This window comes from Thunnus thynnus, chromosome 22 (genome assembly GCF_963924715.1).
Source record: "Thunnus thynnus chromosome 22, fThuThy2.1, whole genome shotgun sequence".
NCBI lineage: Eukaryota > Metazoa > Chordata > Actinopteri > Scombriformes > Scombridae > Thunnus > Thunnus thynnus.
The window spans coordinates 16930788-16954733 of record NC_089538.1 but is presented as its reverse complement, the minus strand read 5'-3'; the positions used below and the strand labels follow the sequence as shown (position 1 = coordinate 16954733).

Genomic DNA, 23946 nt, shown 5'->3' with positions numbered 1-23946 from the left:
TTATATCAATTTGCCCTCATTAGCCCTATAATGCATGGCTTATAGCTCTATGCTAGCATCTGTTGAGAGTGCTGCAGTTCTCAACAATAGTCTTTTGCTTAAATATTACAGTAACTTTTTGAAATGTCATAAATAAATGTTTATGTTTTAGGTTGTTTTTAGGTTGTGTGTGGTTCTGAAGCTGTAAAAGCATCACAGATCTTAAATTATTGACATTTAAAGCTTTACAAAGCGTGATAATTGCTAAAATCAGGTTATTTACATTGTATTTACATCCATAATTTCCATTAATTTGTTACAATGTATGTGTCTACTCTGAGTTAGTAGTGCAACACATCTACTTTACACTATTTACATTTAGAGCCAAGAAAAAAAGCAACTGTAGAAAGTATGTTTTGCACAAAGTGAACAGGTTGTTGGTCTTTGCCCCATTTTTATGTTCATTCGCTTCTGTTACAGCACTTGAACAGGGGACACGTACACAAACAGACTGCTGTGAGCATCAGCTTGTGTTTTTTTTTTTTTTGTTTTTTTCTCACTGTGTCACCTTCTCTCTCGGCTTATGAGAGAGAGGGTGTGACGTCTCTCCCGGGGTGTGAGGGGAATTGGCGCCCATCGGTGCGAGAGATTGGAGGAGAGAGTGAAAGGAGCAAACAGACATCATACAGAGATAAGAAGGGAGCAACAAGGCTTTGGGGGCCGGATTGAAAAAGACTGAAAGGAGGGATGGAGGGAAGCTGAGCATCAGGAGGGAGGGGGAGAAGGATGGAGAAAACAAAAAGCTCATGTCTGCTAGTGAGGTAGTAGGTTTAAAACTGTTTTTAAAAGTCTCATGCAGAGTTATACTCGAGGAAGTAGCTACAAACAAGTACCTGGAGCCAAGTGATAGGGCGGGATTTCCTTTTTATTCAAAGGATAGTTTGTGAAAGCTTGTTTGTGCTTTTCGGAGGGATTTGTGATTGGAGGAAGGAATATTTTCCATGTGTTTACTTTTGTTATTATCGGTGCAAGATACTGTCACAAAGAGGGATGTACATGTTCCGGTTAATCCGTCCTGGCCTGGCTTAGCGGACCCTTATCCACATTTCCAGTGCAGGTGCTGCAGAGATTGGTGACAGCTTGGCTCTGAGTTGAATATCAAACAGTGGATTATATGGAGATATTACACTTATACCTGCCAGGCATAACTGACTGAATCAACTGACAAAAGTATAGAGGTAATATAGAATATGGTCCATGTATACCTGAAACAACGATGATGTCATTAGACTTGAAATATGAAGGCTGACCTTAATTAAGCAGCATTTTACTACCATTAAAGATTACATCTTTAGATTTGCTACCATTAAATCACATCTCACACCACTATATACCCTAAATTACAAAAATAAATGTATAGCAACATCATTAGACCAAACTAGCATATAACATTGGTTTGGTTGCATTATTTATATTATAAATATAAAATATTTCCTTCTCAATCAACTGAATAAAGAGTACAAATTCATAAGCTCACATATTTACTCCATGTATGCACATATGACCAAGATAAAGCCTTTTGTTCCCCTGAAACATCCTCTAGTTTCCATTATTGGATCGATTGCTTTTGATTGGATGGTGCCACCATTGTTTCCTAGCGACGGATTTACACATTACTAAGATCTTTATCAGCTAAGACATTCCTGATTGTTTTCATGGTGCAACCCAGTTTATTAAACCACAAATATTTGTTGCTTTTAATGCGTCTAACACACTCACTTTATTCTGATAGGAAATTTTTGTATTGTGTGTCTAGTTCTGTTTCTTAAGTCGGTTTAGTGCTGCTGCATAACTGTGTGTGTGTTTTAAATGTGACCTTTTTTTCTCTCTCTCTCTCTCTCTCTGTCTCTCTCTTCCTCTGTCTGCCACTTTGTCTCGCTCTTTTTCTAAAAGTATCTATATGACGAAGAGGAGGAGGTGAGGAAGAAGAAGCCGAGGCGTAAGCTCCCCTCCAATGCTGCCATCACCAGGGTAAGAAAAACACCTCCTTCGCCTCATCCATCCATCCATCCATCCATCCATCCATCCAGCCTCTCTCGTCCCTCTCTCTCTCTGTCGCTCCGGATTTGTATACATACCTGCTTGTTTTCTCTGTAAAGCAATTTTTGCAGCGGACCTGCTTTGTGGAAAAAAAACCCTTTCAAATAAATTTGAATCGACTCGGCAGCCCACCCCCACCCCTACTCCCTCGTCCTCCTCTGCCTCTTGCCTCACCTCAATCAACCTTCCTCCTCCTCCTCCTCTCACTCTCTCTCTCACTCTCACTCTCCCGCTCCCTCCCTCACTTGTTTTGAGCTTTTCTATAAATCCATTTTTCTCCCTCTCATTCTCAATACTTGTAATTCAGGCCAATTTTCCTGGGAGGAAAATATTGAGACAACTCACCACAAGCACCCGCAATAACACTCGCTGCTTCCTGGGATGGATTGACACACACACACACACACACATACACATAGAAATACACGCACACACATGCAGACACTCATATTCAGCAAGGATAGAGATTAACACACAAAATTGTCAGCGACCCTGGAAATTACAGTGATTTCTGCAATGTGGCATAAGGAAAGTGGTGTATTTGTGTGTGTGTGTGCAGCAGCTGGAGTTTGTATCAGCAGGTTATTAATGGAGCGTTCCTGTGGAGGTCTCAGTCAGACTGTCATTGATGTTCCCCAACAGTACCGCCTGTGGACAACACACACACACACACACACACACACACGCACAATAACCATCATTTCTATCCCTACAACCTCGGCTCTACAGCTCTCCACAACTACTCAAATCACGAAATGTTTTTGATGAAAGACACTTTGTTTTTTTTGGGTTTTTTTTAACAGATTATGACTAAAAATAACTTTACATGCAGAGTGTTTCCCCATCTGTCGAAAACATTGTTTGGGTGGGGACTTACCAAAGTAGTTTACAACCAAACAACAACCTCTTATGACTCGGAAACCCCAGAGAGCTTCTGGTAATACGTGATGAAGAGCAGAGCTGCTGTTAATGATTATTTAATGAACGTTAATTTCTCGGTTAACTGATTAACCATTTGACCTCAAATTAACCATTTGACCTTGTGTTTGTTGAGACAAACAGTTCACAACCCAAAGATGTTCAGTTTACTATGATAGAAGACTAAAGAAACCAGAAAATATGCATTTCTAAGAAGCTGGAACCAGATAATTTTAGCATTTTTCTTTTAAAAAATGACTCAAACTGATTCATTTATTATCAAAATAGTAAATTATTTAACTAATTGATGAACCGACTAATCATTGTTGCAGCTCCAGTGACGAGAAAAGTTGGGAGGAACTGCAAATGAGCTGCAGATTTTACAGTAAAAAACACAGTAAATCTACATATTTGCACTTCAGATTATATTTTTAAAATCAAAATGTAATTATTGATTTTTTTTTTTAATTCTCATTGTCCCCGGTTTTTATTTATCAAGATAACCATTGATTTAAAAAAAAAAAGAATAGTTTCAATCACATTATTGAACTCGCTATCAGAGAGTTTTATTGGGTATCGCAGTTTTCAACAGACAGCTGGTCCAACTGCTAAACGTCTTCATGCCAAAGACATCGTGTTAATGAGATGTGCAACATGCCGGAGTCACATTCAGGGTTTGTTTTCATGTCTGTAAAGTTTATAAAATATTAACATAGAATATGGTAATTAGCAACTTTGACAAAGTTTTGTAATTGCACAGAAGCTAACAGTCATATTTCGAGTCTTTTTCAGTAAATCATTAAAAAGTCACCGCTCAGTCACTTTTTAATCATTTCAGGCTTTGTACTGCTTCCTCTTCAAACAACTCGGCTTGTTAAATTAATAAACAATCCTTTGTACTTATTCGTTCGAACATCTGTGCCGGGAGGCGTTGACTTGATAACCTCAATGACACACTCGCTTTCACGTTTTTCCAGTTTAATAACACAGTCGCACCTCAGCCTGCGCAGAAATATCTGCGTGGGCAACACTTTTTCCCTTTTATGTGACAAACAGAAATACGTCCTGTATCCATTAACTGCTGTTGTTTTGAGCCGTCAAGCGTGAAATGTGAGCTCAGAAATTACTCCCATGTCTTGCTCCTGTCATCACTTTCTGCGCCATACTTCCCTTCACACACACACACACACACACACACACACACACACACTTAAATATGAGTATCCATCTCCTGAGTGTCATGTTTTCTTCTTTCCATTTTCTTTCTCCGCAGCAACCAAACATCAAGCAGAAGTTTGTCGCCTTGCTGAAAAGGTTTAAAGTCACTGATGAGGTAGGAGTTGTTTTTTCTCTCCACCTGGCTTTATCCCCCCCCCCTCCTCCTGACATCGCTTACATCACCTTTAGCGTCCTCACTTTCACTTCATGTGCGAGGTTCAAAGTGTATATTTGCTCCAGAGGTGTTGCCGAAGTCGACACGTATTTCGGTGAAGCTCTGAAGACAGATAGCGGTGTGTGTGTGTGTGTATGTGTGTGTGTGGGAAGAGATGTGGCAGAACAACTGAGATTCAGCGAATGGCTAAAAAAACAAAAAAAAAAAAACCCACTGTAGATTAAAATAGAACAGAAATGTGTGTGTTTTAATGTGGAGTGATTCCATCAACCAAGATGTGCGTTTTAGTTCTCACATTGCTCACACTTCTAGATCTGAGTCTCATTTGTGTGTAGGTATGTGTGTGTGTGTGTGTGTTTCTCCTTTTTGAATGTGATTTTGTGTTTAACACTTGACGTTTGTGTGGGTGCTTCTCTTCTCTGTGAAGTTTACACGAGCGTTTGCCTCCATGATTCATCATTTTAACAACCAAAATGAGATTACTTCTACCAAAGCTACCATTTGTACCCCTGTTATCATTATTTCTGTCACTGGTACTACTAATACCATCTCCTGACAACCAATTCTGCTTGGATTAAAGCTTCTATTATGATTACTGTTGTTACAATGTTATTTTCCTCATTTTAGGCTTCATTTCTATGTTATAATATTAAGTAAACTGCTGAGATCTGTGAACACAGTGACAACCCCCCAGGTTAGCTAAATGTATTTGAAAGAGATACAAAGTAGAACAGTAAAATTATCGGCGTCGTAAACATCCGTCACAGTTTACAGACGGCCTCCAGGGTCAACTTTGATCTACCGTATTTACTGTAGTTGCGTGCGAGCGATCTTTACCGACATTTCGGGTGCACACACTTTTTGTTTTTAGGTTTTGAGCAGTCGTGTTCCCAGATTTCAGCAATTACTACTATGAGTTAACTGATAGAATTGATGGCCAAAACTACAAAACTAAGAGATAAGTTGTAACGAAACAAAACATCTGTAATACTGTCACATGACGCCCAGCCTGTTAGCGTTTAAAAGAAAGTCAAATTTAACAAAAACTAATATGATCATGTGACACTTCACCTTAAAATTCACCACATCTTCAGTGCTTTGAATGGAGACATACATTTCCACAAATGTACACTTTATAAATACATATATGTCAATACTCTTATGTTACATTTATTGGTATTACTTAGTGTTGCACCAATCCAATATGCTGAATTGTTATCAGTGCTTATCTTATCAAACAGACTAATGTAGCCAATCCACATTTAATAAATTAAATTTGTTCATGAGTCACTGTTGTTGGACAATGCAGCTTTACACAAACCCAACAGGACTGACAGCATATGAATGTAAAGTGTCGTTATAGTCACATTATCTCAGGACTCTACCAGTTTAAATTGAACAACGGTGCTGGATCTGTTCTTGGTCTCCCAAGTTGAGGAGTCAACATCAAGAGAGCATAAAGCAGAAGTGGTGCGTCCTTTGTGTTATTACTAGCACTTGTCTCTATTTATATACATGAGGAATTCCATTTTAAACACATTTATCCAAGCGCAGCATCCCAGTTAAACATGTACTCTGATTATGTGAAGCTTGGCTTAGCTCTCCGACTCGCTCTGATATTAAACAGGTCAGCGAGACATGTAAACATCTCACTTCTTTCACTTTTACTTTCCGCCGTCTGTGAAATCTCAGACTTGCCCGAGCCCTTGCGGGTACTTTTTGATGTCAACAGGAAAAATTGGCAGCGAGCTGCGTTTAGCATCGCTGTTGGGATCTCCCCTCTACTGGGTTCACGCTGTTCGGTTAAAGGAGAAAAGTGGATTTCTGACACTTTTTTTTTCATCATGTTTATGTGTGAACAACCAGCGTCTGCATTACTCTGTGTGTGTGAGTCTGTTGGTCACTTCTGTGTCTCTTCCAGGTGGGTTTTGGACTGGAGCACGTGTCCAGAGAGCAGATCCAGGAAGTGGAAGAAGACCTGGATGAGCTCTACGACAGTCTGGAGATGTACAATCCCAGCGACAGCGGGCCGGAGATGGAGGAGACCGACAGCATCCTCAGCACACCCAAACCTAAGCTAAGGTAACAAGCATAGATGTAATATCACTGTACACACACACACACACACACACTTACCATACACCACACACACACTCCAGTGCAGGTGGATGTGCTGCTTCTCTTACACATACGTGCTACAGTGAGAAAGGCACATTTTCTGCATTGATAAGTCAGAGCCCCCTCTGTTGGTGAAAACTGTGCATTGCAGTCACACATTAAAAGCTTTACATGAGCCAGAATCAGGTCAAATTACTTTGAATTTATCAAAACTGGAATGTGAATCAAAACTTTAAAGGCTGTAAACACAGAATAATGATTCCTTTTACCAGCTTTTAAAAAAAATAACATAAAATTCACACACTGTCCTTATTTACAAGTGATAGTCTGTTTGCCTCAAACTCAAAGGTCCCGTAAATTTATATCATCACTTTTTTACAGTCATGTATTTCCCGTTGAAACGGGTCAGTTAGGGGTCGAGCTAATGTGTAAACCAAGATGTTGTTAGTTATGGAGAGAGTGAGGCAGGTTGATAGGATGGGCCAAAAAGGCATTTGAGTGTCTTTTTCATGGGATCTTTAAAGCTTATTTTTAAATAAAAGCCCCAAAACAGTAGTGAAATCAGTCATTTTCATTTCCCTTTTATGCACTCTTGTAAAAGTGTACAGTAGCTTTTATAAAGGACTGTAAGGTTGTATTTTTAAACTAGTGAAGTGAAAGTTATAGTATTCAAATAAATGTGATTGTGTGACTCTTGAGTTAATGATGAGATGCTCTGTCCAGTTTTTCTTATTCATTTTTTTAATCACTATTACAGTATATTATGTCTAAGTAAGTCCTGGAAGCCACTAATAAAAAATACAGTCACAACACTATTTGAATAATGTTTTCTTATGTTTGTGTGCTCAGGCCGTTCTTTGAGGGGATGTCCCAGTCCAGCTCCCAGACGGAGATCGGCAGTCTGAACAGCAAGGGCAGTTTGGGCCGAGACACTTTCAGCCCTGTGAGTAACTCAGACGCACAAGGAAGCAGCAGCAGCAGCTGCAGCTGCAGTGCCAGCAGAAATTTCACTCATGTGACTCTCAAAAAAAAAACAAAAAACCTGTTTTTTTATTTTCCCCTCTGCCTCACTGGGAGCTGACAGTAAAATGTTTATTGTCCCCAGAGGGCGTCTTGACTTTACAACCAGACTTCATTAAAGACTGTGTACAAAAGACATGTAGTACAGGTGCAGTACACACCTGCTATGACTGCATAAAAGTCTGCAGCTGGTGAGGAGTGTTAGTTTTAAGCTGAATGAAGGATTTCCTGCAAATGAATCATTGCTCAATTTAATTTATTTTTGTTATGAATGGCATTGCTATAGTCAAAAACCTCTGTCAGCATTATTCATCACAGTTTCCTGAAAGGCTTTACGTTGTGTCATAACTCGTTATATAGAGCAGGCAGGTCAGGACACCCCAAGGTAAATCTGAAAGGTCATGAGACATCAGTGTAGAAAAGCAGATACAAGTAATTACTTTAAATGACATTTCTTTAAATTACATTTTTGCTTGTGAATTAGTAGATAATAATACCTCTCCAGGCCACTAAGTAGTATTCAAATATGGGAAAGAATAATCACTTTTTGGCTGAACTGATCACAACCTGGAGACATATGTAATCTGCGATGAAGGGTCGCTAGTAGATAGAGCCTTATTTTAATGGATAAGAAGCCCAAAAGGTTGGGATCCTGTCTCTTAAGAGAACAAAACCTTAAAACTAAACCAAACTTTAAGCTTTTTTGCCTCAGATTCAGTTTGATTGAGGAGATTCATAAGACTCTCCTCAGCTGTATTAGTAAGAAATTGCATCTTTATTGTTTTTATTGAACATATTTTCTCCTTAGATACTATAATTTTGTTGTTTTTTTGTGTGTACTTTCTACATTCTATTCAAATAAAAACATTTTATGCGTCATGGTTGCGGTTTCCACACCTCATACCTATTAGGCATTCTTTGGTCACTATCCAGTGTTGTCGTAATAGGTCCGCAATAAAATGTATTCATAAAACACCAACCTTATAGTAAGCGCCTCTCACTGGCACACGTAGTGAGATAATAAAGTCATAAAACTGTACTAAGTGGCGGCGCAAACTTGAAAACAAGTGACTCCACATTGATGTGGTAAATATTCTGAATCTGAAGCCTTATAAATCATCCCAGCAGGGAGGCAGTTGGTAACTATAAAATCTGACAGTTGATATCTGCTCAATAAAAAAAAAAAATGTGCCTGATCTCACCGAACTGAATGGCTTTCACCGTCGGCTGCAGTTCCTCCTTTCAAAGTAATACTGAAATGAGTCTTCAGTGTTGTGACTGCTGTCTGCACGTTTCCTAAAACCTGTTTGTAGTGGAAAAGGCTGCTTTCATTTTTTTAAGAAATTGTTTTAATCCAGTTTATTAGTGTGATGTAAAATGAAACGCCTCGAGTACAGGAGAGAAATAATATCTCTTGTACATCACTGCTGTTATTTAAGATTAGTTATGATGTTTTGTTGCCTACAGCTGAGCACTGCGGCTGCATAATGACTTCTGTTCCTTTTTATTTACTGAATAATGAGTCTCATTAAGCGTGTCGACTGACTGCTGCTCCCTCGTCTTCCCAGCAGGGGGAGCAGCCTCCTCTGGAGAAGATGAAACCCTCACGCAGCCGCAACCTGGAGGAGGCCCTGTCTGAAACGGACACACTGGTACGACTCTGCTAATGAGTGTGTGTGTGTGTGAAGGAGAGAGAATTAATGGTGTGTTAATATCAGTCTGAGAGGGTATCACTGCCATCTGCTGTAAAGAGAGACAGATTGAGAGAGACGGAGAGACCAGAAGAAACAAAAAGTGATGAGTTGTTAGGAAAGATGGCTTTAGGATTGTCTGTATCTCTTTTCTTTGACATTGACAGTCTGTCTTTGTGACTCTGTGTGTGTGTGTGTGTGTGTGTGTGTGTGTGTAGGAGCTAACAGATCAGGAGCTGTTTGCTGAGGTGGGCCCCTGCATTACGGTGTCAGTGGCAGAGAAACCCCGTACACCCCTGAAGAGCGGCAGAAGCGAAAGCCAGACCATGCCGTCACCGAGGTACCAACCTACACAAAACAGAACAGATATTTTAATTTAGTCATTCATTCATTCATGCATGTTTTTTTATTTATTCAGGCGTAAATCTTGGGGACCAAGCACTTACTGTCGTCGTCTTTCAGCTCTGCCACCCGCTGAAAATTTTTTTATCGACAGGTGATGTACAGGTGTACTTCAGGACCCTGTGACATCACTGTTGAGTGTGGTTATAGGTGTGCAGTGGTGGAAGAAGTATTGAGATTGTTATGTAAAAGTAGCAATACCACAGCATAAAAATGCTCCAAGTAAAAGTCCTGCATTAAAAATATTACTTAAGTAAACATATTTTACATATTAGTTGCAAAATTTACTTTAAGTATTAAAAGTACTCAGTGTTATATTTATTATATACGGTACCATTCACTTGAATGAGAAGTGTGTCCAAACGTTTGAATGGTACTGTATACAGATATGCAGTGTCTGTAAAATGTATTCACACTCTTTGATTTTGTTGTGTTTTGTTGTCTTAAAAATTAAACATTGATCTGAAACATAAAGTGAAATAAATGTAGTGGAGTAAAAAGTACAATATTTTCCTCTGAAGTGTAGTGGAGTGGAATAAAATGTAAATACTGAAGTAAACTAAAAGTACCTCATAACTTTACTAAATTTCAGTACTTGAGTAAATGTACACACATTGTACTTACATTCCATCACTGCACGTGCAACAGAGCACACTTCTGACCTCAGCCAACCGCACACATCAGTGATCACTTGGTCTGGTATGACCAGTAGTTTATAGTGGCTAATGTTAGCAACCTTTAGATAGACATAAGACACGTAGCATAAATACTTCACTTTATTTATGCTACGGGTGTTGTTTGTAGTGATGCACCTACAGGTAATTATTATTGGGCCCTGCAGTTCCTCTCAGCACTTGGGAGCGTTTGAGCGTCTTTCAGCTCATTGTTTTGATTTTAAGCAGCAACAGGCAGCTATTTTTAGTGACAAAGCACTGATACGCCTGCTGTACACTATCGGACCAGCACCAACAGACAAAGTTAGCGACTAGCTTGTGAATATAGTAGAACATTTAGCAGCTAAGGAGCCACATATTTCCCTCAGAAGTTGGTGGGGACCAAAACAGAGCTAAAATGAGAGTGACTGCCAGAAGTAAGACTCTGAAAGAATGCTAATGTTGCTCCGTATCTGCTGGGTGTTGTAAATAGGTTTGCCTGTAGTTCACCATAATAACTTTGGTGTATCACTATGACTGTGATACACCAAATGTTATACTGACATATTATCACTATGGTGATACTATGTCAGTGTTGTGGTGACAGCTTCTACTTCCCCTGAGTAGCCAGAAAAATAGATTCATGCAGGTTTAGAGCAATTGACTTAAACCTGCAGTGTAGAACTTTTACATATAAATGAACGTCTGTTACATTTAAGCCCTTGCCAAACGAGTTGACACAATGCTGATCTAAGTCTATCACTGCCAGATAAACTCTGTATTTCACAGCATACGCAGTTTTTAAATCTCATGGCGGGCGCAACATTCCTGTACTGGCTGTTTGGCTGTTTATCGTGTGGCTCTTCTACACTTTACAAATATTATAGGGGATAGGGAATGGATCAAATTCTGATGGTGAAACAAGTCATTTCGTGAGGTGGTTGTGTGACGCTTAAAACAATTTATCCACCGTTTTACAGCCGCAACAGTAGGTTACGGCCAGCATGTACTGGTCATCGGGTATAATGAGACAATCACGGTGGGCAGGTGGGCAGTTAAAATATATGTTTTTGGGCTAGTGGACCATCAAAACATTTTACCAGCCCTCTCTGTGTGCCTGTCATTCAGGGTGCTGCATGCCTGTCAGGCCGGCCGATTCAAACCAAATCAGGTGGTGCAGCACACCACCACAGGGTTGAGTGGGGGGGTGTGAGCGTGTTTGTGCTTTAACCACTGTGAAACAATTAGAAAATAGTGTTTCATTGTTCTGATTCAATGGCTTTCTTGCTACCAGAGCTCCCTCTATTCTTTCACCCTCTAGTTCACTCGACCACAGTTGCTCTCTTTCTCTCTCTCTCTCTCTCTCATCTTTTTTAAAATGAGTCGGAAAGCCAACAGCAAAGTCTCACTTCACTGTTAACGTTCTCAAATGAAGAGAAACGTCTTCCCCTCGTCCCGGTAACGTCTTTGTACTCAGGCAATCACAGCCGAGCACCCTCCCTTTACTCTCACTGCCAAAAGGGGACAAAAGCACTCCAGCTTTAAGAAAATCTTGGAAAATAAAGAGAAATTCAATGTGTAGCTGTCGTGTAGTTGCCACGTTTGGCCACAGGGGCCGCTGCTCAGCGAAAAACACACTGTCTCCCTTTAAAAACTGAAAATTTTGGAGATCAATGATTTAATCTGAATCCGTTTTAACTACACTGTCCTATTTTCCCTCAGACTGGATGGAACTCACACCCCAAGACTGAAACGCAGCAGCACTCCCATGAAGGAGAGACAGCTGTCCAAACCTCTGAGCGAACGGACCAACAGCTCAGACTCAGAGAGATCCCCGGAGCTGGGACACAGCACGCCGGTACGAGACAGAAACACGCCAACTCTCAGTCAGAGTTGGCATTTTAATGAAAAGACTTCTCTCTCTCTCCAGGATCTTACAGTTATCATAAACTACTGCATCCTTTTAACCTAGTATACAGAAATAAATCAGCATGTTGCAGTTTTCCTCAGAGGGATTTAAAAAACAAGCCGCCTTTGTTCTCTGTCCTCTTCTACCCGCTCCGCTCTTGTTTTTTTTCCCCAAAGTAGAGAACATACATGCTTCCTGATAATCTATGACTCGCCTGGAGCTCAGAAATGAATTATGTATGTCCCAATGAGTCATCTGAAGAGAAAATGTGTCGCTGTCGGAGGGATTATGTACTCAGCATGTGTGTTTGTGTGTGTGTGTGTAGGTCCTGAGGAAGGCGGTGTACGACCAGCTGAACCAGATCTTGTTGTCGGACTCTGCGCTCCCGGAGAGCCTGATATTGGTCAATGGCACCGACTGGCAGGGGCAGGTGAGGCCGTGCGGTGTAAAGCGAGCGACATTTTGTCAGGTTTTTGTCATCGTACGTCTTAACTGATTCGATTGTGTTGTTGCAGTATGTCGCGGAGCAGCTCCAGGTACAGAGACACCCGGTGGTCTGCACGTGTTCGGCGGCTGAAATCCAGGCGGTGCTGTCCGCTGTGCTCACCCGCATCCAGAAATTGTGAGTATTTTTTTTGAAAAGCTAATATTCACACGCATTCAGAGTTATTGCATCCTTTGGTTTGCAGCATGACTCATCTTCTTTTTTTCTGTTTTCTATCCCTCTGTTTGACCCCTCTCTCTTCTTCTCCTCCGTCCTCCGCATCTTTCTTTCTTCCTCCTCTTTGCCCTTATGCCTCCATATCGCTAACTTCTGCTTCTGCCAGAGCAACACTTCCCTCCTTACACTGTTCCGTCTCTCTCCATCCTCCACATTCCCACCATCCTCATCTGTATTTTGTGCTAATTAGCAATTGCTAGCATGCTAACACACTAAACTTAGATGGTGAACTAGGTAAACATTATACCTAAATGACAGACACAACAGAGGAAATGTAGATGTCTTTGTGAGCATGTAAGCATTTAGCACAGAGCACAGCTGTGTCCGTGTACAGTCTGACAGAGCCGCTAACATGGCTGTTAACTCTTGTTATTGTCTCCTCTCAACTGCTTACTGTACTTGTCCTCTAGGTGTTTTCAAAGGTTTCGATGGATGAGATAAAGCTCCGAACTGGCTGATCCATTGGTTGCTCATCCGCACACCATTGACACCTCTCTCTCTCTCTCTCTCCCTTTCTCTCCGTCCCTGTAGCTGTAACTGTAACTCGTCCATGCCCAGAGCGGTGAAGGTGGCGGCGGTGGGCAGCCAGAGTTACCTGGGAGCCATCCTGCAGTTCTTCGTCACTCAGCTCGCTAACAAGACGTCCGACTGGCTCAACCACATGCGCTTCCTGGTGGTGCCTCTGGGTAAGAGAGTCAGCTGGTGTTTCCATGGTGATTAAGAAGCTCCTGCAGGCTCAGCAAGGCTTTATTATTTTGGGGGAACCACCTGGGGAGTGACTCTGTCTGTTCATTTATTCAGACGTCTATTACACAAAGTCACTTCTATGAGGGATACTTTCTTGTTTTTGTGCTAATCCAATTCCATCCACTCCATCCTCCCCTTAACATTTTTCTGTCCTCTCCATCAGGCTCCCATCCAGTTGCCAAGCATCTCGGTGCCCTTGACAACCGCTACAGCTCCTCCTTCCTGGACGGAGCATGGAGAGACGTGTTCAGCCGCTCTGAGCCGCCGCAGACAGGTAAGACAGATAAATACAGGCAACCTCTGTTCAGAAGTGATTTTAATCAGTACCGGAGAGTGAATTTTCTTCTTCTTTGTCGTCTCCAGACCAGTTGGATGTGGCGGGAAGAATCTCCCAATACATCAGCGGCTCCACAATCACACACCAGCTCCCCATCGCTGAGGCCATGCTCACCTGCAAACACAGGACGTGAGTACAGACGCTAACCTACACGAGCCAGACCATCTCATGAAACGGCTTTTACTCTCTGGATTGTTGCAATTAACTGCAATTCTTTTGCTCTCTTTCCAGGCGAGATGAAGACTCCTACCAGAAGTTTATTCCTTTTATTGGGGTAAGAGTTTACTCACTTTTGCATGGTGATTGCAGTGCGGTTCCCCAAAAAATTGGTGGTTGTAAAACAAAGTGATCATTCAGATATTTTGCTGACATCACTGCTTGTTTTCCAGGTAGTGAAGGTCGGTCTGATCGAGTCCGGTCCCTCTCCGACAGGTGAGTGTTTGAACTTATTTCACAAACTGAGCACAAAAGTGAATTTGATGTGATGTAGCTGTCGATAATGTGATAACATTGTTTCTGTTTCATGGTTGTCAAGGAGATACAGAGGAGGGCGTGGCGGTGAATTTGGCCGTCCCCTCCACGTCTCCCCCCTCCCACGGCTCCCCCACAGGGATCAAAGAGGCGGCCACGCCACCTTCCTCCCCCTCCATGGGCAGCGTTCTCACAGTGCAAGGGTAAAGACTTTTACTTAAATTACTATCCTCAAACCCTAAAAGCACCAACACCACAATGTAAATACACTCCATCAACCCTCAAAACTTTACCCAAGAGGTTTTAGTGGTGAAATGGTTTAAATATAAAAATTAGATTTTAAATAATCTATTTCTGGATGTAAATTTAATAATTTGTTCATGTATAAGCAGTGCTTTAATGTTGGTGGTGGACCAGATGGTATAACTGCTTCACGTACTGTTAATATTACTGTTACTGTTATAATCTACAGTTTATGCATCATATTGTATGTTTTATGTGTAAAATTGTGTCTTTACAAAATAATCAAATATGTCCATTTATTTATAGAGCATATTTAAAAACAATAAAGGTGCTTTACAATAAAATAAAGCTGTCAGATGAAAGTAGTGCAGTGAGAAGTACATGTAGTTTTATGGGAGAACCTTTCCTGATTTTATTATGTTTTTCTAAACAGTCTTATTTCTTGTTAATTTTCTTTTAACTTACATTAATGGAATTTATTTGATCTATTTTATCATAAAATCTAATGATTTTTATAATCTGTCTTCCTTTTCTGAAGCACTTTAAGTGGGATATGGAAAGTGCTCTGTAAATTAAGATTATTATCATTGATGATGATGTTTTTTTATTATATTATTATTAATGTACATAAACTTCCTGCATCTGCTCTTTTCACTGAATCTCTACTTGATCTTCCTCGTCTTTCCTTTTTATGTTCAGTATTTTCTTTTTTAAAAACATCACATCAATATTCTGTTGTGGCAATATAATATATTAACTGTCAACATACAACACCAAGATGTATTGATACTATAAATACTGAGATGTAACAGGTTGTAATGCTTTTTAACCACCTGTTTTTGTTCTATAAGCAAACAGTAGCACATTTTGCTTCTGGGACCTCATTTGTCAACCAGTTTAGCTTTAACTGGGATCCAGTTCCAAGAAGTGAAAGACTCTTTGATATTTCAGCCATGTTTTCATCCCTTTAATTTTCTGCAGTCACTCTGAAGAGCCAGACAGACTGCAGCTGCGTCTGATCTAATCTGTCTAATTTCAGCCTCTGCAGAATACATTCAGTGCACATGTTGCACATAATGTACAAAAAACTGTGCGCGCGCATCTTTTGCTGCAGTATTGAACTGAAATGACTTGTGGCAGGTCACGTGTCGTGTGATGTTCGTGTGATGTTCGTGTGATGTTCGTGTGCTGCGGAGACAGAAAAAGAGTGTGAATATGAAACAGGGTGTTACCTGCTATATATAATGGTTCAAAAGGGAGGGTCTGTTTCCTCTCTATGACCTAAGACTGCAGAAAACTGTTTCTCAAGCCAGCTGTGGTTTCTGCAGCTCAGTGCAGCAGCTGCTTTCTCTCGTTGCGGGGGAACGTTTCGAACATGTGATCATAAACGCTTCATGTCCGCAGGAGCCCCAGCATGTCTCACGGCGTGGACGCCATCGGCCTGCAGGTGGATTACTGGCTGGCCTCGCTGGCTGAGAAGCGGCGGGAGGGCGAGCGACGCGACACGGGCTGCAAGAACACGCTGAAGAGCGCCTTCCGCTCGCTGCAGGTCAGCAGGCTACCAGGCGGGGGCAGCAACGACCCACAGGCCCAGGTCAGCACCATGGCCATGACTGTGGTCACCAAGGAGAAGAACAAGAAAGGTGAGAGGAATGATGGGAGATGTTTTAAGGGATTATTCAGGACTTTATGTACAGAATGAATAATATTACAGATAGGGATTCTTAAAACTTATATGTGAGTAAGATGTAAATACACTATTAACACATTTTAATGCCCATAAAACAAAAATAGGGTGTTTAGGGTGACAACAGACAATAAGTGGGAAGATTGCTGTACCCCAGCTGACAGCTTTCATGTTCTACATTCTTATATAATAAACAGATAATAATAAAATGTAAATGCAGGTGTTAAAGATTTTATGTAGCTGAGGTCAGAAGAGAAACAGCCATCAAAATAGATGACATGACTGTCCAGAATATATTCCAGCACTATTACATTTGTTAATCAATATGAGTCATTTATGCCCTATTTTTTTTTAATGGATTTAATGTTTTAGTTTATTATTTTAATAAAGTCCAGTGCCAATAATGGCCTACAGTCAATTTCATATTTAATATCTCCAGTTAATGCTGTGACCCGAACCTCCTTTTACACACACCCACGCACAGATCATGGTCACTTTTGAGGACATTACGTAGACTAACCCTAACCCCTTAACCCCTAACCTTAACCCACTAACCCACTAACCCTAACCATCAAGCCATCCCCAGTTAACTAGCCTTAAGTCTGACGTGTGTCCCAAAAAGTAGTCTATGACGCACGCAGTCCTTTTGACCTTTGTTTCTCTTTTCAGTTCCCACCATCTTCCTGGGAAAGAAGCCAAAGGAGAAGGATGTAGACTCTAAGAGCCAGGTCATTGAAGGCATCAGCCGACTCATCTGCTCTGCCAAGCAGCAGCAGACCATCCTGAAAGGTACAATTTCCTCCGTGTGTGTGTTTGATACACCACCGCTCTTCAGTTAAATCGATCCTCGCTGAGTTTTATTATCTTATTAAGTCGACTGAGGTTTGGTTTCTCCTCTCTGTTTCCCTCTAGTGTCCATAGACGGCGTCGAGTGGAACGAAGTGAAGTTCTTCCAGCTGGCCGCCCAGTGGCCCACTCACGTCAAATACCTACCTGTCGGACTTTTCGGCTACAGCAAGCCCCCCTCTTAGGGTCGACCGCCCGCCGACTCCTCCGACCCCCGACTCGACCTTTGACTCTCCTCGATCCTGTCACCCCCCCCTTTGCGCACAGAACCCCGCCTCGAGAAGACGAGTCGAGTGGCTGGACTACTTTCTTTCCTTAATTTCATTTCCGCTATAGTCGTCTTAGTTCTCTTTAGGGAGGGAGAGGAGGAGTGTGGTGTTGGGTTTTCAGCGCTGTTACTAGTCACTTTAACGCCCCTTTTGGTGTGTGTTTGTGAGTGTGTGTGTGTGTGTGTGTGGCGAGTGTGCATGCACACGTGAATGTACAGTATGTGTGTATGTGTGTGTGTGTTTACAAGGGGCTTACAGCACAAGTTTATTAGCTAACTGCCATTTACGTTTCCGTTTTATGGAATGCAACAGCATGCAACGACTCATCGATTTCAAGCCCTGATGTCTGACCCTCAACTTTTCACCCCCCTTCTTCGAAGTCCCCCGCTCACCTCGAGACCCGATCCACACGTGCATGCTCCGAACTAACAGATATACGCCACTCACGTGCCGGAAACAGTAACACAGAATAGAAAGTAATGCCAACAGGGCTTCGGTGTTTTTACACGAGCCAGTGAAAACACAAAACACAGTCAGATAAATAAAAGGCTGGTAATGTAATGAATTTTTCCTCCACATGTCCTACATCAGTAAAACCAATCAGCCCTTCAAAGCAGACCCATTTGTTTCTTTTTTTTTTTATTTCAAGGGCTTCCATTTAACAATTTTAAACATTTTTTCTGTACCAAAATAAGTCATTTGGATGTCTAATGCCAAACTTTCTTTCAAAAACAACAAAAAAAAGAATATATAAAGGGGAAGTGTCTGTTTTTTTAAAAAAAAAAATAATTGTGCTCTAGTGAAAAGCCTTCCCTTTAATGCTGTTTTGTGATGCATAGTGTACGTTTTTTTGTGAGGAGTTTCCACGATTTCTTTATCTTCTTATTTGCTATGCACTTATGAATACACGTGGACCATCTGGGTGTTTGCAGCTGGTAAAAAAAAAAAAACGATTAGCGATCTCGACAGCAGAGCCAACAGATAGATCCCAAACTCGGCAGCGTTGACGGGAATAGGATGGGATGCGTTAAGCCCTGCTTCTCCATGAGTATCTACACCGCTAGAACGGGAGTTAAACACCCGCAATAAAGCACAATGTTGGTCTCCAGCTGTCCCCCCTCAATATCATTTAAGCATTCCCATTTCTCTTGGGGCTCCTTAATAAGATTTATTTTATCAAGAGAGAAAAAAAAAAGGTAGATTTCAGTTATTTTGGTACAGGTCTGCTATATGCTTTATCTAGGATGTCGTGAGGTGATTAGTGAGTGTACAGTAACCGGTAACAAGTGTGCGTGTATGTGGTGAAATAAATGTAATGTGGTCAGAAACCTAAAAGAAAAAAATAAATCACTAAATAGGAGTTTTTCTACCATGTGACAGAGGGCATGCAAATTGGTGTGTATGTGTGTGTGTGTGTGTGTGTGTGTGTGTGTGTGTGTGTGTGTGTGTGTGTTGGCACTGTGTGTTGATGATGTGGACATTATCAATATCATCGATGATCAGATTAGGGCTGCAAAAGCCGCAGTGGTCGTCTTGTTTACTTTGTAGCCTGGCACAAGGCGAATGCAGATGTTTTTTTGTTGTTGTTTTTTCCACCACTAAACACCTTGAAAACAAACAAAATCACAAAATTAATTCAGTTTTATCGAAAGAATTTGATTGAAATTAAACTTTTGGTGTAAAATTAAGAATGTACTGTCAATAGCGGTTTATAATAATTGTTCTAAAAGCTGTTTTTAAAAAAAAAAAAAAAGAAAAGCTCACCAGGCGTGTGTAGCTCTACCTTGTGTCGCCTACATCGTAACTCTCTTCCATCTCCAGTGAAGTATTAGCAAAATAGTTTTTAGAAGAAAATAGTGTTAATGCCAATGTCTTGATTTAAATGCTAGATTATTTTTGTTTGAGAAATAGATTAGAAAGTTTTTTTTTTTTTGTTTTTTTTTCCTGTGTCGATATTACAGTGTTACAGTTGTGATGTCAGCAGCACGTCTCGAAACACGAGGTTTCACCCCCCTGAAGGCTCGCTTGTTTGTTCGCTCTCTGTTTGGTTAACAGCTCGTCCGTCGCCGCTGAACAAACGCTCAGTTGGGTGTTGATTCATTTTAAGTAACTTCCAAATGTTTTGAATGTATTGAATTTAGTTTAGAGCTGTCTCGCATCTTTGTGAACGGCTGATTTTTAAGGCACGAGTGGAAACATTCTCCGAGAGGAAACGTGTCTGTAATTTAATCAGTCGGTGTTATTTGGCCTAAAAACAAGACAGTTCGCTTCAAATTTTTAGAAATGACTCCCCTGCAGTCATTTTCTCTGCATGGACAGTTGACGGACAGCGAGCTTGGTTACTTTTCTTCAACTTTTCTGCGTAAACAACAGAAAACAAACAGCCGAGCTGGTGGACCTCTTGATCGCAGCCCCCTTTTTTGAAAACCTGCAGTTCTTTTCACTTGTGTTGCTGACAACCAGTTAAGGGCTTGACAGACTGACTGACCGATAGCCTCCATGCAGAGGCTGGCTTTCGTTATTCCTGGATGTCAATGAGCGTTAATGTACTGTAGTTTGACTTAGAGGTCACATAATCCGACCTGAGGACAGGAAGTTTCATTCCAAAATTAAATACATTTGAAACTTGCACTTGCACTAAGAAAGTACAACATTTACTGTTATGAAAGCTAACTAAAGCTTAAGACTTTTCTAAGAAAATAGTACATTTTGGTACCACTAAAATAACCCATACTTAAAAAGGGTTTATAATTTGCCACTTACTACTTTATTAATGTTAATAAATCATTTAAAAACTGATTAATGTTCAGGATTGAGCTGCTACAAGTCACGAATGGAAAGTTTGTGTTGCCAAGTTGTGAGTTCAAATTTCAGTGAGGGCTCCTTTTGTTTAGCTTCCCCAGCTTGTTTTTAAAGGCGCACGAATCAGTATTTTTAAATATAAACAGTGGGTCAAATGACTATGTATAATGTGAAAGAGGTAGCTGGTAGTGATGAACTTGCAGAGATGTATCACACAACTCTGCAGTTCTCTTCAGCTCTGCTGAGCGTTTTAGCGTCTTTCAGCTCATTGTTTTGGTTTTAGGGCAAGTTTAGGTTAAAGTAGCTAAATCCTGCTCAAAAAGTTGCTAGATGTTGTCAGATGATGCCGCGCACTAATCTGCATATATGTGACGCCATAACATAACTACATATTACTAAGATTTAAAAAAAATTAAATAAAGACAATGAAGTCAAACAGACATTAGCTATTACTGCTATTGTCTCCTCAGTATGCATCTAAATCTATCTCTAATGATATTAGAGGATCCATTGGAATAAACTTCCTCTTGTAAATTGTGTGTTTTGGGAAAAAAAAAATCAAGTCTGCCCCAAAAAGTCGCTAAATTGGCATCATCAACCTCATTTTCAGCCACATGTGTCAGCTGTTCTCAACGGAAAGCTCTTTAAAATCCACTGCACACTACCTGCCCAACACCAAACAGCAGATAGATTAAGTTAGCAGCTAGCTAAGGTGAAGATGGTGGAGCATTTAGTGGTTTAAGAGCCAGATATTTGCCACAGGAGTTGGAGACCAAAACAGAGCTAAAAGGAGAGTGAATATTGGACTTTAATTCATCAGGCGGACAGAAACACGAATCTAAATGACTGCTAATGTTGCTCCATGTCTGTTGAATGTGTAAATTAGCAAGTGGTTGCTAACATGTTCGCCATGTTAGCTTAAAAGTCAATGTTGTGTTCACAGCTTGCTTCGCCTCCCAAGTGGGCAAAAAAATCTGTAAAAAATTCAAGTTATGTAATTATTATTCAGCTTTTTTGTTTCTCTGTGGCCCTGTAGCAAATTCTCCAAGACCCAGTACCAGTCCATAGCCGAGGGGTTGGGAACTACTGCGGTACATGAGCCTAAAATCTGGAATCACAACCTGGCAACCCAAAACTATTTATTTTAGGTACTTGTTACTGATCTGTTAAGTATCTTAACCATTAATAAAGTTATTAGTGACAACTTATAGATTTTTTTTATGTATGCTTTATAAAAGGTTACTGTGTTTTTAAATTTGACTAATGGATTTCAACAAGAAAAATCTTGCCAAAATGTACAGGAATGAAACTCTTGTAAAGTTTAACCATGGTGGGGGTCAATGATCTTGTGTGTGCTGTTAGACAAGAACCTTTACTAACTCCAAATGCTCTTTGCCTTGTAGTGTTGTTAGTCTAATTATTGCAAAGATGTGAATCTAAAGTTCTCCTAAATTGTATAAAAGTTTATTGATGCCTCTTTCACTTGCAGCCTCCATAAGGAGGTCAAAGGTTGAGTTTCCTGCTCACGGATTGAACTGCAATTGGAGATATTCCACTGATAGAGAGGCATTAGAAACAAAATCATGCCAAAACAAAAAAAATGTGAAGAAATTGTGATTGTATCGGAAAAAAAAAAAGAGTGATAAAAGCTGTAAATGTGTAGTTGTGGGGTTTTATTTTGGGTGCTGATAACTAAAAATACATTAACAACAAAGTGATCCTTGTTCTAAAGTCATCATTTCAATGTTTGGAGGAACTGAATGCTTTTCCATCACAGCCACGTTTTGCTGTTTTTCTCGTCTTTGCCACCTAAAAAAAACATTTCCCCCCTCTCATTCTTACACTTTACATGTTTTCCTAGAGTCTCTTTGAAAACGCTGGTTGTTCTACATGTAAAGTCTTGAACTTGCTCCTGTGTGTTTTACCTGTACCTCTGTACCTATGTCGACCTGTGTTTGTGTCGGTGTACCGATGGTTCCTCTGTCCTTGACTAGTCGTGGTTAGAGATTAGGAGCTGTTTGGTCCATCAATAATCTCTGTCAGTGATCAGCAGTGTCTTTTCTCTCCACCGTCCTCAGAAAAATGTTCCTTTTCTGATGAGAGAGTCTTCTTCACCAGGCTTCCACAAGCTTAGCTTTCTGAAAATTATCTGAAAAGATATTGTCCCTCACCCCCTCCACCCCCCCAACAGCTTGTAAATTTGCCATCTGTCCTCATGGGAACGGGATTTGCCTATAAAAGCAGTAGATTTCTGCCTGACAAGGCTCTGCACGCAGCAGAGCGTCCTAAGCTTGTGGACTTGTGGAGAGTATTTTGCACATGCCATCGTTTCTTCTGCAGCAGTCTTCAGCTTTTTTGCCTTTTGCCTATAACAATAATTATAATAACAAACTATAATGCTTGTACATATCAGATAGTACTTGTTATATTGTATTCTAGTTATTTTTTGTTGTTCTTTTTTTTTTTTTTTTTCTTAATTTGACATGTTTTGTAGTACTGCTTTTTCATGATTACGTTTGTCAATCAAACAGATGTGGGATGAAAAGTGGAAGTGTTCATTGTTTCATTTGTTTTTTAAAATAAAAATATTCCTGATTTGTATACCTGTGTCTCTTTGCTTTTGCACATTTTTGCACTTTTAAAACCTTCACACTAACAAAAATGGTGGTAAGATTGCAAACAATATAGTTTTTTTTTTTTTTTAAAATACAGTTGTAAATAAAGTCTTACAAGGTTGCAAAGACAAATAAAACAAGTAAATGCAGGTTGAATAACCCTTGCAGAAAAACATATAGGCTTCAAAATCTGTGATAGAAATTCTGAATTAAAAGATATTCCCCATAAAGCTTTGATTTCCATTAATGAATCATGCAGGAGAAAAAAAAACCAACCTTGCAAATATAAATAAATGTGCCACTAACAAAGGGATAGCCTATAGAAAATAACATGGTTTCAACTGAATCATTTTCAGTTCTGTGGGTAATAGTGCATAGCCAGAGGGGAAAATAGAGAGTGACAGTGTAAATAAACAGTGCAGATGATCTTTGTGAAAGAGGTCAGTGGCTCATAAGGGGCCTCTTCCTGCACTGCTGCCCTCTCTGCTCCTCTAACAGCCTCTTTAGATGAGGGCTGCTGCTGACATCAGAATACAAAGATCACCAGAGAAGCAAGATACTTCACCTCCACCTGTTGCTGTTTTTCTAGACTGGAAGTCAGTAAAGACCTTCATCTTGTTTTATTGCCAGATTTACCAGCTATCAATCTCTAGATAAAGGTTTGAGTAAGATCCTAGAGCTAGTGTAAATATTACTTTGAAGTCACCATGTTTCTAAACATGCAATAACATGCTCCTGTTCGAAAAAATGAAGACCTATCTGTTTATTGGGCAAGCTTGAGGCCAAATCAAGAGTGTAATAGAGGGCGTCGTGTTGTACAGATTGAGTTCCAGTCAATGAACAACCACAAAACAATACATTCAAGTTTTATTCTACTTGGTATCCTTGATACAATACTTCAGTGATCTTCAAGGTTAATCCCATTAGTATCCCAGTAGTTTTTACCATTTGTACTCTGTAATAGGTTCATGGTTGCTGTATTTATGGAGTTGCTGCATGCAAATCTTTGTTTGCATGCAGCAACA

The 23946-nt window shown here is 40.4% G+C and overlaps 1 protein-coding gene across 2 annotated transcripts in view; it reads left to right on the top strand.

Annotated features, from left to right (window-relative positions):
- The window catches only part of LOC137174023 (phosphofurin acidic cluster sorting protein 1), a 70006-nt gene extending 47099 nt beyond the window's left edge, over nucleotides 1-22907 (top strand). Inside the window, exons 7-24 of one of the 2 annotated variants that reach the window (XM_067579006.1) lie at nucleotides 1933-2010; nucleotides 4271-4330; nucleotides 6312-6472; nucleotides 7358-7451; nucleotides 9100-9180; nucleotides 9438-9559; nucleotides 11997-12132; nucleotides 12509-12613; nucleotides 12699-12805; nucleotides 13436-13590; nucleotides 13815-13925; nucleotides 14015-14117; nucleotides 14220-14262; nucleotides 14378-14420; nucleotides 14524-14662; nucleotides 16107-16345; nucleotides 17059-17178; nucleotides 17302-22907. In XM_067579006.1, the coding sequence (XP_067435107.1) occupies nucleotides 1933-2010; nucleotides 4271-4330; nucleotides 6312-6472; nucleotides 7358-7451; nucleotides 9100-9180; nucleotides 9438-9559; nucleotides 11997-12132; nucleotides 12509-12613; nucleotides 12699-12805; nucleotides 13436-13590; nucleotides 13815-13925; nucleotides 14015-14117; nucleotides 14220-14262; nucleotides 14378-14420; nucleotides 14524-14662; nucleotides 16107-16345; nucleotides 17059-17178; nucleotides 17302-17420 (2016 nt within the window). In that variant the 3' untranslated portion in view covers nucleotides 17421-22907. Of the gene's footprint in view, nucleotides 1-1932; nucleotides 2011-4270; nucleotides 4331-6311; nucleotides 6473-7357; nucleotides 7452-9096; nucleotides 9181-9437; nucleotides 9560-11996; nucleotides 12133-12508; nucleotides 12614-12698; nucleotides 12806-13435; nucleotides 13591-13814; nucleotides 13926-14014; nucleotides 14118-14219; nucleotides 14263-14377; nucleotides 14421-14523; nucleotides 14663-16106; nucleotides 16346-17058; nucleotides 17179-17301 lie in introns of both variants that reach the window. The other variant, XM_067579005.1, reaches the window with a different exon arrangement.
- The last annotated feature ends 1039 nt before the right edge of the window (nucleotides 22908-23946 follow it).